The following is a 13784-nucleotide window of genomic DNA, read 5'->3' as shown; positions in this document are numbered from 1 at the left end:
TGTAGGATATTGTTCATTTTAGACAACAAAAAGACATGTTATCATTCAAAGGAAAATACGTAATAATTAAGTTGCCAGAAGTTTTTCAAACAAATAAGTGTTCATTACATTTTATAAGTTATATTCTCATTGATAAACCTAAAATGTGAAGTATTAAACGATATGTATTTTGAAGGGAAACCGGAAATACACGTGTGTTAAATTTGACAAAGGCTAATTTGTTAGGACGAAGGATGAAGCGATTTTTCCAGAAATATCATGCATATGTCTAAGGAGGATTCTTGGTCGGAGAGCAACATGTATTGGAAAATGAATTAACAAGTGCCTCCTTTAATATCTGTACGTAGGGACCTTTTTTTCATAGATTTGGTGGAACGGTTGGCTAATATGTGCATAAACAGGAAGCTAACCTGCTAGCATTAAATGTTCCACAGCTGGATGAGTTGGTCCAGCTACCAACGAGCTAACATCAGCTAGCGGTGTCATTTAAAGTTGCTATGGTGACAGACTCTCAGAGGAATCAATGAAGAGGCATGGGAAGTGACTGGGGCGTGACTCCGACACCTGGGCCGTCTTTGGGTTGTTTACAACTGGATACCCACGGTGAAGGATTCGCTTGTTTCCTGGAAGAAAAAGACGACACCTGAACACAGCCTCACACTCCGGCGTCGGTGATGCTGCCGGTCGGTGGACTTCTGCCCTGGTCGTCGGGATTAGGACAGAGCACCTAGACTCCCATTATAAACCATGAAAAACTGTGAGTATCAACAAATCGACCCGCAGGCACTTCCCACTCAAACCCCTCCACCTCCACCTCATCTTCACGAAGAAGGAGGAGAAAAGAGAGAGGAGCCAAAGAGACCGAGGAGAAAGTGGGAAGTGTTCCCCGGGAAGAATCGCTTCTACTGGGATGGACGGATCATCTTGGCCCGGCAGAGTGGGGTGCTGCCCCTCACCCTGGGCCTTATTCTCGTCACATGTGGACTATTCTTTGTATTTGAGTGAGTTCGTGTTTCATGATATGTCATAAAGTCAGTGTGTGTTCAGTGGTTTGCGTTGTTGACAGTGTTATTATGATGTAAGAAAGATCAACACCATCTTCCACAGCTGTTCTGTAATACGTGTCAAACAGCATGTATGAATGGAAGTGTTTTTGGATTTCTGATAGCTATGCTTAAATTTAAAGTAGGTCCCGATGACATTATTAATTTAACTCAATAATATGTAGTGACAATAACATCTGAAGTAGGTACATCATGCAAGCTTTCACAGCAGTTCAGCGACTTGAGGTTAACCATAACAAGGACAATTTGTTGAACAGTAAATTTGGACTTGAGCTTGTAAAGTGCTTTTCTAGTCTTCTGACTGCTCAAAGCAGGTCACACCGACACCCTCACACACTGATGGCAGAGAGTTCAATGTGAAATGTGCATCAGAACTAACTACCGTAATCACATTAATATGCAGCTGACGAAGCAGGGAACAACTCGGTGTTAAGTGTCAGGACATGTTCAGGACCATGGGTATTGGAACCCTGAACTTTCTGTTCAGAGCCAACTCAGCCACAGCCGCTCCAAGTCTTATGTTTGCTGTATAACATATACTTTAACTTTGAAGCAGGTAGCTGTAAATTCTTATTTTTTTTTTTGAGTTTCAGAAGCAATTTGTTGGCTCATCCTTTATTGAAGAGTGTCAACTTCATAATGTAGAGTAGTAGAGATTCACAAATGGAGGCTCTGAATGTCAGATCTCTATTGTTTGCACATTTTGACGCTTGTGTATGACTAACTAAAGATAAAGTGCCTCTTATTTGGGGGGCCTTTTATCCTTTTATTTTAGAGGTAGGACAGAGTGAGTAATCAGGGACAGAGAGATGCAGGAGAGGATCCACAGCAGGACCACAGCCTCCATACATGGACGCACACAACAAACCACTAGATTACTAAGTCCCTTTATTATAAGTGCCTCTATTATATAGAGTTGTACATGTAAGCGTTCATAATTGTACAGCAATACACATCTTAAAAACTCTAAATCAGGTCCTAATTGTTCTTAAAAATAAAATATATTTATTTTCTAAAGTTCAGAGGCCATAATTATAAAACTTGGAGCCCTTTGTGTTTGAAAACGTCTCTTTATTACAGTGCACTGACAAGTGTGCTCCATCTATACAGAGTCACACGGTGATTACAGGAATTGCATGTTAATTTAAAATCAACTCCCAAGTGAATCTAAGAAGTAGGCTCAGATGTGTGAGACGGGGCTCTGTGCTCCAGCTTGATGAGAATATCCTCATGAGTCTTCCTCTTTCTGCCTGCATGTCTCATAGCTGCCCCTTCCTGGTCAAACACCTGACAGGCTGCATACCTTTTATTGGAGGTGGCTTGTTTATATTTGTGGTCATCACCCTGCTCCAGACCAGCTTCACCGACCCTGGCATCCTGCCCAGAGCGACGCCAGATGAGGCTGCAGAGATTGAGAAACAGATTGGTAAGTGCAAACTCGATCATATGTGGGTCAGGACTTTGCGGTTTAGTTTCTAGTGCGTTTGGCTTTGATGTGCAGTATCACAGAATGTCAGATTTATTCAGGGTAGCTTTGGAGGGGAGACCTCTGCAGATAATTAGGCTCCCCTGTAAAAAAAAAACCTTGGAAATGATGAAAACAGAAGGATCCTAACCTAACAAGAAGGGTAGAGTAAAAAAACAAACCACTGCTGCTGTTAGTCACAGCTGAGCTTTCAGCCCCTCTTAACCAGCAGTGTTGAACAAAGTGTTTCAGAAACTTGACTTTCTAGCACAAACAATTTTACTGCATGTAGCTCTGATTAACCTTAATAAGTCACAAGCACCACATGTTTACTAATGTCAAATGTTAATTAGAGATTATGAACAGTATTAATAGTACGGTAGTTTTCCTTTTTAGCATTGATTCCAATACCAGGACTTGTGTGTTGATCGAGGAAAAAAAAAAACAAACATTTTTTTTGTATCATCAGGCAACATGTATTGGAGGAAATCAAGCCAAAAAACATACTGAGTGAACAGTCCTGATTGGTCTGGTGCTAGCACTGCTTACCAAGGATCTAACGATTCACTCGACTCACAATACGATTCTCTCTCGATTTATTTGACAAAACGAGACTGTAGACACGTTTCTTGTCTTTTCTCTGATCTTCTCATCTCTCTCATTTTCTGTCTCGGTGAAGCCTAAATGTTTCCACACCTCACACCGAATTAAAAGACGGTGGTGCTTCCTCCATCTTGCTCTGCAGCTGCCGGCCGCCTCTGCTCTACTGCTGCTCACGCTCGTATTACTGGGATTTATTTTTTCAGAGTACAGATGTGAACCTTGACACGTTTCAGTCGTTTTACGATTAATTTTCACAACCCTACTGCTGACTTCAGGTCATCGACAGGTCATCGACAGGTCATCGACTAAAACTGCTTTCATGAGCAAGTAGAGGAGTCGGCCATCTTGTCCATGTAAACACAGCTAAGACAACGATTCTCTTGCAGACAGTCATGACTCTGACTGACATTTACAGAGGATGTTCATGATTTTAAGGATCTTTCAGTTCATTCTCCCTTGAAGCCCAACACACTTCTTAAAAAGTGACTCTGTGTTCTTTCCTCTGTTCACTGATGTTAAAGGACATACTGTCTGTGGCAGAATTTAAAGAGCTTTTAAAAGGTGTGTTTGCCTCAGAGCTGATATTGAAGGCTGTAACATATGGTGATTCTAATGGGGGCAGTTCTTGTGTTGTCAGTTCAGTCAATGAAAACAAAGCCTTTGACAAATCAGAATCTGTGAAAGACTTGTTTGCTCTGACTCAGTGTCATGAATGTCTATAAGCATCCAGTAGAGCTTCAGAGTTTTTCTGGAAAGAATGCGTCTGCTCGACTTCTGAAGCTTGGACCTGACTGGGAGATTTGTTGTTCAGAGCGATCCATCAGTTGTGTTAAGTCTTGCCAACTGTATCTCCTTCATCAGACGCGCTTCACTGTGATGACATCAGTGTCTAAAGCGGGCTCCATGTGAAGCTGAACTCCCACAGATGAGCAGTGTTCAGGCTGTGGTGATGTAAGGTGTTCAGTGCTGCTCTTCTTTCACCTATTTTTGGAACCACGGCTCTGACAGAAGTCTGAAAATAAACCTACCGACTTTCATCTCAGGGATTTAGTTACTGAGAATATTTCTGAAAAAAAAAAAGTAACATATGCTGCGTTATTACTGAAATATACAAAACAATATGAAATTGGCATAGTAAGGTTAAAGTAGTTGAAAATGAAACTCTTGAATGGCTTCGTCAGTCGAGTCCATCCCATGTCGTCGGTAGAATTTCTGCCAACTTTGAGTTGGGAAGACTTAATTAGATATTGTTTATATGATGTAGAAGAGTATAACCATGAAGGGGTCCAAATTATGCAGGACAGCTCATAGAACTGTTGCATCATGGTTAGTGTTGTTTCCTTATATTGGAGGATTTTGTCAGACTGTTTATTTGTTTTTTCTATCTGATGGTTGTTAAAGCTGCAGACTGGTCGAGCATAGAGAACATGTACGCACCTCTGTCACCTGAGACTGAACTCTGTCCCATAAATGAGAAACCTTTCTGTGCACAACTCTGTTTAGTTGTCAAATTCAAGTGAATCAAAAGAAATGCAGAGTGTAGAGCATAATACAGAGAAGTGCTGAGGTACTTATAATGAAACAGCGACCATGATAGTCTTTTATGAACTGATCCTTTCATCTAATTGATTGTTTGTCCTTCCTCTGCAGATGTCACCGGAAACAGCAGCTACCGGCCTCCACCGCGCACCAAGGAGGTCCTCATCAACCAGCAGGTGGTGAAGCTCAAGTACTGCTTCACCTGCAAGATGTTCCGACCTCCGCGCACCTCTCACTGCAGCCTGTGTGACAACTGTGTGGGTGAGCTGCAGCACACACACCGCCACGCTGACATTTCCCCCAAGATCAATTATGAATAGAGAGCTCACAGGGCTCGAGTGAGCGTCATTTCCCCACTCTGGTTCAGGTTGCACACGCGTGCTTGATTCCCAAACTGTTACAGCTCACCTTTAATAAATCAACTTGGAGTAACATGACAGATTTCCAACTGATTGTGAAGTCTCCTTTGCTGCCTTTGTCTTTCAGAGCGCTTCGACCATCACTGCCCTTGGGTGGGAAACTGTGTGGGGAAACGCAACTACCGTTTCTTCTACACGTTTATCGTGTCCCTGTCCTTCCTGACGGCGTTTATCTTCGGCTGTGTGACCACACACCTCTCACTGAGTGAGCCTTATTTTACTTCATATTAGGCTATGCATTATTCGATTAAAAACTGGGATTGGTTCATCTTTTTTTTTTTCCTGCATTATTTATGTTGATGTGAAAAAAACAGGAAATGTGAGCATGTTTAGGAAGTGTGTTATTCATATACAGATACCTTAGACTGCTTAAAACATGGATGTGGTCTCAGTGCCGTCTCTCACTGGTTTCTGAAGCTCATCAGTGGTGGTCGCCACACTAGAAATGTTCTCTCACAACACATTTTAGTCAACTGAGAAACAGACAAAGAGTTGGAGCTGAGGTGCGCCTCCAGCATCAGATCAGCCAGACGGCTAACTCCACATATTATGCACAGCTCTTACTCTCCAACAGATGACTTTAATTTACTGCTTTGTGTTTTTTTTTTTTTTTTAATCTTCTTCCCATTTGGCCCCTTGGCAGTGTGTTTTCTTCCTTGTCAAGTAGACCTGTGAGAGTCTCAATAAAGCAAACACATTTGAGCTTGGCTCTTGAATTATTGCTCTCACATCAAGAACATGAATCAAAAACTGCTGAGTCCCGACACAGACGCACACTTTTCTTTCACAGACGATCCAAGCTTTTGAGTCGGCATGTTCCTTCTCTTTCAGGGGCCCAAGGAGGGAAAGGCCTGGTGTTTGCTCTGCAAGAGAGCCCTGGCAGATATCCTTTAATCACAAACGTCTGAGAGATTACTTTCAGCAAGTCAACACGACCAGTTTGTGCTTTTTTCTCTCTCCTCTCATAAACGTCTGCTTTCTTTGACCCAACCTTTCACCGCAGTGGAGCTGGTGATCTGTTTCTTCTCAGTCTGGTCCATCTTGGGCCTCTCAGGCTTCCATACTTACCTTGTTGCTTCCAACCTCACCACTAATGAAGACGTGAGTACTGACTTGAAGGGAATCTGCAACATCACAATAATAGGTTGTTAAGTAAAAATATTAGTACAAGACAATTTGGTGTGTGTGTGTGTGCTGCATACATATTTCTTTATCAGAGCACTCAAGAAATGCAATGAAAACTAAGACTGTGAATCACTGTTTATATGTCGTCTGTGTCAGATTAAAGGCTCCTGGTCAGGGAAGGGGGGAGAAGACGTCACTAACCCATACAGCCATAAAAATATCTTCATCAACTGCTGTGCTGTGCTCTGTGGACCCATGCCGCCCAGGTCGGTCTCAAATCCCACATTTACTATGAAATCGAATCAAACCTAGCTGTGGGACATCTGTGAGTTAGCACTTCTGTCTGCCCCATACATGTGAAGGGAACATATTAAAACTTGATTAGACTACGAGGGTCAAAAGTCCAAACCAAAGACTTCAAAATGTTTTTGTAGTAGGATTAATTATAAAGGGATGTGTTCTAAACATTCAAGACCAGCTTCTCTGTCAGAAGCCGTCCATGTTGGAGTCCAAACTGATCTATGGTGGGTCAAAGATAACGCTCTTTGTGACCTCATATGAATCCTGTTAACACTGAAGATGTCCTTCTGAGTGAACAAGGCCATCAGAAACAAGAGGTTATTTGTCCTGCAGTACATTGATGTGCAGCTCTTAGTTTTCAGAGATTTTTGCATCTCTATTCTCAGCGGGCACCTTCTAGTATTCTGTCCTCTGAAAAAGAGAAGTGTGTTTCTGACGTGTAAGAATACCTTTTGTCCCCTTGTTTTTGTTTTTGCTCTAAAACGTGTACCTTCTGTTGTTTATTCCAGTTCTGTTCACTATACATACAGCAGTAATGTTGATGAGCTGTTGAGACAAAAAACCCCAGAAATAACTCCTCATGACTTGTTTTCTTCTCTGTTTCAGTTTGATTGACAGACGAGGTTTCCTGCCCTCGGATGAGTCTGCCCAGACGGCCAGTGTGGACATCGAGCTGCCCGCTCAGGCCGCAAAAAGCGAGATAAATGTGGTAGGAGGATCTTCCCAGCTGGCTTTTGGCTTGCAGGAGTCCCCCTCCCCAATGCCTGCACCCCTCACTCCCCCTTTAACCTGTTCCCCTGCCTGACACGAGCCCTGTCGCCTGCTGTCGTCCTGACTCAGCGTCTGCCTGCTGTGAATGGGTTTTATCCCAAAGTATTGTGGCGTCACCTCAGTGTGAGAGGCAAACATCATGTAAAAGGTTCATATTAAGGTCGTGAATATCGGCTTCATTTCAATAAGCTTTACGGTTAAAAGAACGTTTTCTTCAAAAGCTAATATATTAGCGATTTCCAAACAGGCGCCTCTTTTTCAGCTCACAGATATGTTTTTATTTTGTTTGTGATTAAAGGAATATAATAGGGCTGAAAAGTTTCTTTCTTTCTTTTTTTTTTTAATGTACCAAAAAGGTTCAAGAATTTCAAGTCTTTATACAAAATGTTGGCAAAGCTTGGTGGTTAGTTTATGTGCGTATTTAAGACATTTCTGTATGAGACAAATGTTGACTGCTAGTGTTTTGTCATGGCTCTCTCTCTCAAGTGTTTGTACTAATCTGAGCTTAATGACGGTTAGGATCGCTTTTATGTGAAGTTTGGAAACACAAGTATTTAGTCCTCGGGTTTTTTCTTCAAAGTGATGAACTCCCAAACTCCTCAGTCTTATTCATTACCTCATGGATATAAACCAATTAGGTGAGCTGAAATGTTTCTCTTCCTCTTTGAAAGCAAACAGAAGAGGACTGAGGCTGTGCAGCAGGAAACATCGTCATAACATCAATCAGTGACTTTAACAACTTTGCGACTAAACTAAAAATATCAAGAAATAGTGACATCAAAAGTTTGTCTTCGTCTTATAACTTCGTATGACAATCATTACAAAAACCTTTCACTGTCATCACAGTATACTCCTCAGTATTTGGTACTCAGGAGGATTTTATCACAAAGAAGCTTTTTGCAGCTCGTCGTCCTGACAGCAGAGCAGCGCTCGTGTTGTTCTCTCGGATAGAAAGAGATTCAAAGAGAGGCCTAGATAGGAACAGCAGCAACTTGTGTTTACATAAGCTGTAGAGTAGCAGCTGTTCAGCCACTTAGCAAGACAACTTTGAAAAATGACTGTGAGTTTTGTATGGTGGAAGCTGAAACATATTTAGAATTTTGCCGATTCCCTGGGAAAGCAGCCAGGAAGTCTTTTTCAGTTGTTTTTATTGTGTTGGTTCCCTTCCTCGGGTCTCATGGTGTCATTTTTTTGTTCAAAGTGTCGAAGTATTTGTAAGAAAGCAAGCCTTTGTATCATTTGTTTACTTAAACACTTTTCTATTTTGTCAGCATCTGACTTGAAAGAATTGAATTAAAAACATGCATGTCAATCCATTTAATTCATCGTCCTTGAGTGTGAATTCATTTTTCTTGAGTCATTTCCCTCCTTCCCAATTTGTGTTGTATGTTGGAGTCTCCCTGTGTGTCCTCTCGCTCGCTCCTAACTTCCTGTCCTCCATGTGGTCTGTCTGTACGTGTGTCCTGCCGACCACGCCAGGAGGAGAAGTGTGTGGACTTTGCGGTGTCCTGTACTGGCTGATTTGCCTCTGTTAATGCAGGAAGTGAGGTGATGCTTGAGTTTGGTAAGCCGGCTCAGAGATAGGGGAAGACAGTCTTTGTCCTGCTGTGTCTGCATGTCCTCTTGGCTGGCTGCTGCATGGCGTTATTCATACGCTGCAATATTAAATATACTGCATTATTCAACACAGTACATGATGTACGCTATGTAACCATAATCCACAATGTACATGAGTGTATTTATGGCTCAAACACAATACAGGACGTACTGTTCAGTTGAGTTCAGTTCAGCCATGAGCAGAGACAACTTAAAGGAGACGAACACATGACAGCAGCTTTCACTTCCATTCACGTCATTAACAACAGTTCAGCAGATGAACAGGTCGACCAATGAAAAACCAGCGCACCCAATCTGGAATTTCATAAATATGACGTCAGGAAGGTTTTTTCTAAAAAAACGGAGACATAAAATGAATGGACCTCACAGGAATGTACATCCATACACAATAAGAGACAAGTACAAAGTGTTTATACCATGAATACACAGTGTCGAGCTGTATTGATGGCACAGGAAAAAAACATTTAGAAAGAACTGTGATCCTTTGTTTCTCCTTTAACATAGAGTCGTGGGAGAGCCATAATGAAGAGTAGACACTGATTATCGTTCATGAAGAAAGACAGTCTGGCCCTCAATGGAGTATCAAAAACAATAGGAAGGAAAAAAGGATATTTAAAACATGAAAAAAAAAAAAAAGAAACATGGTGGTAATGAGTGAGAAAGACTTTGACATAAGCCAGGCAGGCAGGCTCTAACAACACACACAAGTTGCATCCTGGGAAGTGTAGTGTTGTTTTATGAAGAACACAGAGGGAACTAAAGGTCAGAATATCTTGGAATCTGCTTCTTTATATTCACATTTTAACCTTTGAGTTTGTCTTTTGCAAGCCACCAACCTTTATTACACTCAAATACTGAATTTCTGGATTCATCTACGATACACTTTTTTTTTTTTTTTTTTTTACTCAGTCTTACTAAATCAGACAAAGTGTTCTGATGTGTCATACTGTGCCTCCAAATGCAGATTAATGGCATTAAACTTTGCATTCCCTTGCTGAGCAACCTGCTTGCACTCCTTTCCTTTATCCTGCGAAGCTTTAGCTGCATTCACTGAAGTGATTTAACACCCTGCTGTTTGCCCTTTTACTCTTACTTGCTCGTCTCATCTGTTATTGTCTCTCTCTCCCCCCCCCCCCCCCCCCCCCCTTTACTCTCTCTCTCTCGTGCCTCTTCAGTGCACACAGGGAACTAAAGGTCTGCTTGAGTCAGCCACACGCTCCCCGCTCATCTCCACGTCGTGTCCTCAGGGGAAACCTCAGACAGCTCATACCTGCCCGGACATCAGCCCTGCACTGAACCCTGATCCCTCACCTGAGGTCTCCTCGAGTTGCGGGGCCCGCCATCCCACTAACAGAGAGAACTCCCTGCCAATTCACACCAAGACTCGGTCAAAGAAAAGCAAACGAGAAGCGCTGCATATTCCCAATCCGGCCTTTGACATCCCTGTTTCCACAGCCTCTCTGGACGCTGGCCCCAGCTCCAAATCAGGGGGCCACAAAGATGCCAGCTTAACCCCTTTGCACTGACTTTGTTTGAAGCTTGCATGCTGTAAAACAGTCATGATACAAGTTGTTAGGACTCTCTCTTTTTATATTATTCATTGGTTTTCTGAAACTGCTGGGGGTTAATATTGTGAACGAGGATGACAATCACAGATGATGTATGTGTGCGCTCAGTTTGCTGTGAAACTAGAATTGGTGGCTTCATTCTGCTGGAAAAGGATTCAGCTGGAGACACTGGTATACTGTTTGAGCCGTGTGTCTTTCTGATGATTTTCATGTAAAATAGGAAGTCTAGCAGCATGCCAGATACATTGAATATTGATAAACATATCATTGAGTCTATCAAGTATGAACTGAGGGAGCTTTGTGTGGATGCAAAAGCTCAGACGTATCTCCATCTGTATGGATAAAAGTTGCTTCTAAAGGTACAGTAACATCCATCCCAAATATATAGAACTCACATGTGTTATTTCTATAACATTGTGGCGCTCCGTTTATAGTGTGATCCGGAGCCAGTGTTTCTCCTAAAGCTGGACAGCACGGGGACGGTTTGTACTAATGATGTCATAGTATTGCAGGCAGTGAATAATGGAAGACGTTAGAGTATCCATGGACATCTTTCCAGGATCTGAGGGACATTTTTCCATTTGTACCTAAAAGTTTATGTTCCTATAAAAGTCCTTTGGTCGAAAAGACGGATGGCAAGCTACAGGAAAAGGCTCTCTGGTTTCTTCTGCAAATAAGTACAGATATAAGTCTGGCTTTTGTTGTTGCTATTTCACTGCAACTCCAGTATTTGGAAAAGAAAGTCGTGCTCCAGATTTCTTTCATTATGCTGTTAAGATCAATTTCCCTCTCTCAGAAACTGTAGGGTCTTTAATCTGAAGATTCATGTCATTCATTTAGGATCTCATGTCAACATCTTTAGTATCTCTAACAAAGGTGTATGGATCCTTAGAGGTCAGCACGCTGTCATGGTTAAAAATCAATTCCAACATGGTCACAAGATGTTAATGTCACAGCCTTCATCGTTAAAGTATTTGCATCGAAAGGAGCCAGTTGAGGTAGTGTGGTGATTGTGGTGCATCTGATTAGGATGCATCTTTCACACGTCCCTTTTGGAGGTTTTTCCAGGCAGACTGGGAGGAGGCCCCGAGCTATACCCAGATTAAGCTGGAGGGATTATACAGTATATCCCATCTAGGAATGCCTAGGAATCCCTCAGGAGGAGCTTGCTGTGGAAAAGGGAGTCTGGGTTGATTTACTGTGCATGCTGCTACCGAGATTTGACCTCGGATAAGTGTAAAAAAAATGGATGGATGGATGTTCCTTAATTGTAAAACACGTGAGTTCTGTTTCGAGGTGGAATTTTCCTTTAACTTGGCGACCAGAGCACAGTATTTTAAACATGTATCAGTGTTTAGATTTCTGTTCTTTATAGATGGCAGGGAATGCATCTGCATGATAATGATCTACAGATATAGTGTATTGTTTTATATTTCTGTTCATCAGCTCTGTTACACCTGAGAGGTTCTCTTTGAAAGAAGTGATTTTGATTCCTGAGTATGCAAACCCAAGGTGAGGAATTACCTGTGCTGCTCCACTTCCTCTTGTGTTATTATTGCCACACAGTAGCTGTGTCTCAAATCAGGGGTCACATCCTTTGAAGGACCCAGCCTACAAAGACCCCAGCCTTTGTAGACGGCTCTGGCTGGGACTGTCAGAGGATTTGTTATTTGCATCACCAGCTGTTTGTTACTAAGCTCCGCCCCTGTTGCCTTGAAACCTCAATTGCTGCACTGGTTCGAGCCAACGAAACTAACATCACATAGATTATTATTATCATTAACATTAAATATTATTGGTCATTCGCATGAGATTCCGACATCCTGTTTGAATTTCAGGATATGTCAGACCACGACGCAGCAAATGGTTACTTTGTTGGCCGGGGAACGAATTTGTTGTCCTCTTTCAAAGGAGCCTTTAGAATGGGACAGACCCATATAAAGTATGGACATACACTCATTGATGTTACCTTTTAGTTTCTGAAGTAGACTTTTGAAGTCAAGCCATGGCTGTCGCCATATTGGAAATGCTGTCTCAAAATATTTTTCAGTCAATCAGTAACAGTAGAGCTTTGGGCCATAAGCCTCCGGACAAACAGTTACAATATGCTTGCCCATTAGTCAGATCAGCCACGCCCCTTATTATGAATGATTCTTTGCCTGAATATCATCAAAATGGACAAAATGTTACAAACCAGGCTGTTTATTTCTGCTGTAATGGTCATCTTTAAATGTCTTTGTACGTTATTTGTTGGGCCTTTTCTGCTGGCCTCAAGTGGACACTCTGGGAACTGCAAGTTTTTTTCACTGGCTTTTTTTCTTCTTCCAAACACTGGGGGCTGTTGATTGGAAAGCCCTCAATGTGCTGCTGTGACATAAAAGGTCTTCAAATTTTCCCTCCAGAGGATGAGGGCCCTGAATGGAGACACAGCTAATGATTGAATCGGTTAAACTCTGAATTCCTGTTCTCCAGTTTGTATCAACATCAACAATAATACCTTGTCTTGCCTCTGTCGGGCTGTTTGACTTCACTCTGACAGATCCACTTACACAAATGTAAAGGTGACTGTGTTTGGTTTGTTCTCAGGTGGAAAGCCATTTGTATCCCAAATGCAACTTTTTTGTTACGAGTATAAAGACCACATTTTAACCTGATGGCAATAGCTGCACGAAAATGCAATGATCCCAATAACCATGCACAGTTGTACACCCTCACTGTCAAGCAGTAGTTAACCTTGCAAGAGTGTTACTATTAGTGAAGCAAAATGACTTGTTGTTCAACATCTGTGTCAAATGTCGTCCCCACACCTTTTGGAAGATAAAAGAATGCAGGCAATGCATTTCTGAGGAGAAAAAATGATGTACTGTATTTGTATGAATTGTAAGGTAATTTAAAGCCTATACTGAACAGCCTATACCTGTCTAAATAAAAGGAAAATGAAATGCATTTAAGTCGTTGTATTGAATGCTGCAGTTGACCACCAGATGGCAGTAATGACATAAACATGGAGCGACAGTCAGATCATCTATTCACCCTCCTCCACCAGTGTAATGAATACTCTTGACATATTGAGTTGCGGGCACTTTTTGTTCACACTGTCCTTCTTAAAATCAGATAAAAACAAAACCCTTTGTCTTTCCTCTTTGTGATTACAGACAATGAAAAGGGGAGTTCAATGCTGTCTCTTGTCCAGGTTTGCACAACTAAGAATGAAAAAACAGGTTTTTCCTTTTAATTTGGTCTCAGGGTTTATTCAGACTTCTTACTGTGGAATCAAATGAAACAGTGGTTTAAAGCAAAGCTGTATTCAGGA

At 41.8% G+C, this 13784-nt stretch overlaps 1 protein-coding gene across 1 annotated transcript; it reads left to right on the top strand.

The window, feature by feature from the left end:
* Positions 1 to 70: 70 nt before the first annotated feature.
* LOC306839685 (palmitoyltransferase ZDHHC18-B-like) lies at positions 71 to 13414 on the top strand. The gene is given in 9 exon segments (XM_079368493.1): positions 71 to 1001; positions 2330 to 2490; positions 4783 to 4932; positions 5158 to 5295; positions 5922 to 5982; positions 5984 to 6191; positions 6372 to 6481; positions 7122 to 7224; positions 10079 to 13414. Coding segments are annotated over 9 exon segments (1536 nt in total). The 5' UTR covers positions 71 to 747; the 3' UTR covers positions 10430 to 13414.
* The last annotated feature ends 370 nt before the right edge of the window (positions 13415 to 13784 follow it).

Source organism: Symphodus melops (genome assembly GCF_947650265.1).
Source record: "Symphodus melops genome assembly, chromosome: 18".
Taxonomy (NCBI): domain Eukaryota; kingdom Metazoa; phylum Chordata; class Actinopteri; order Labriformes; family Labridae; genus Symphodus; species Symphodus melops.
The sequence above is the reverse complement of the archived record's forward strand: the minus strand, read 5'-3'. Positions and strand labels throughout refer to the sequence as shown.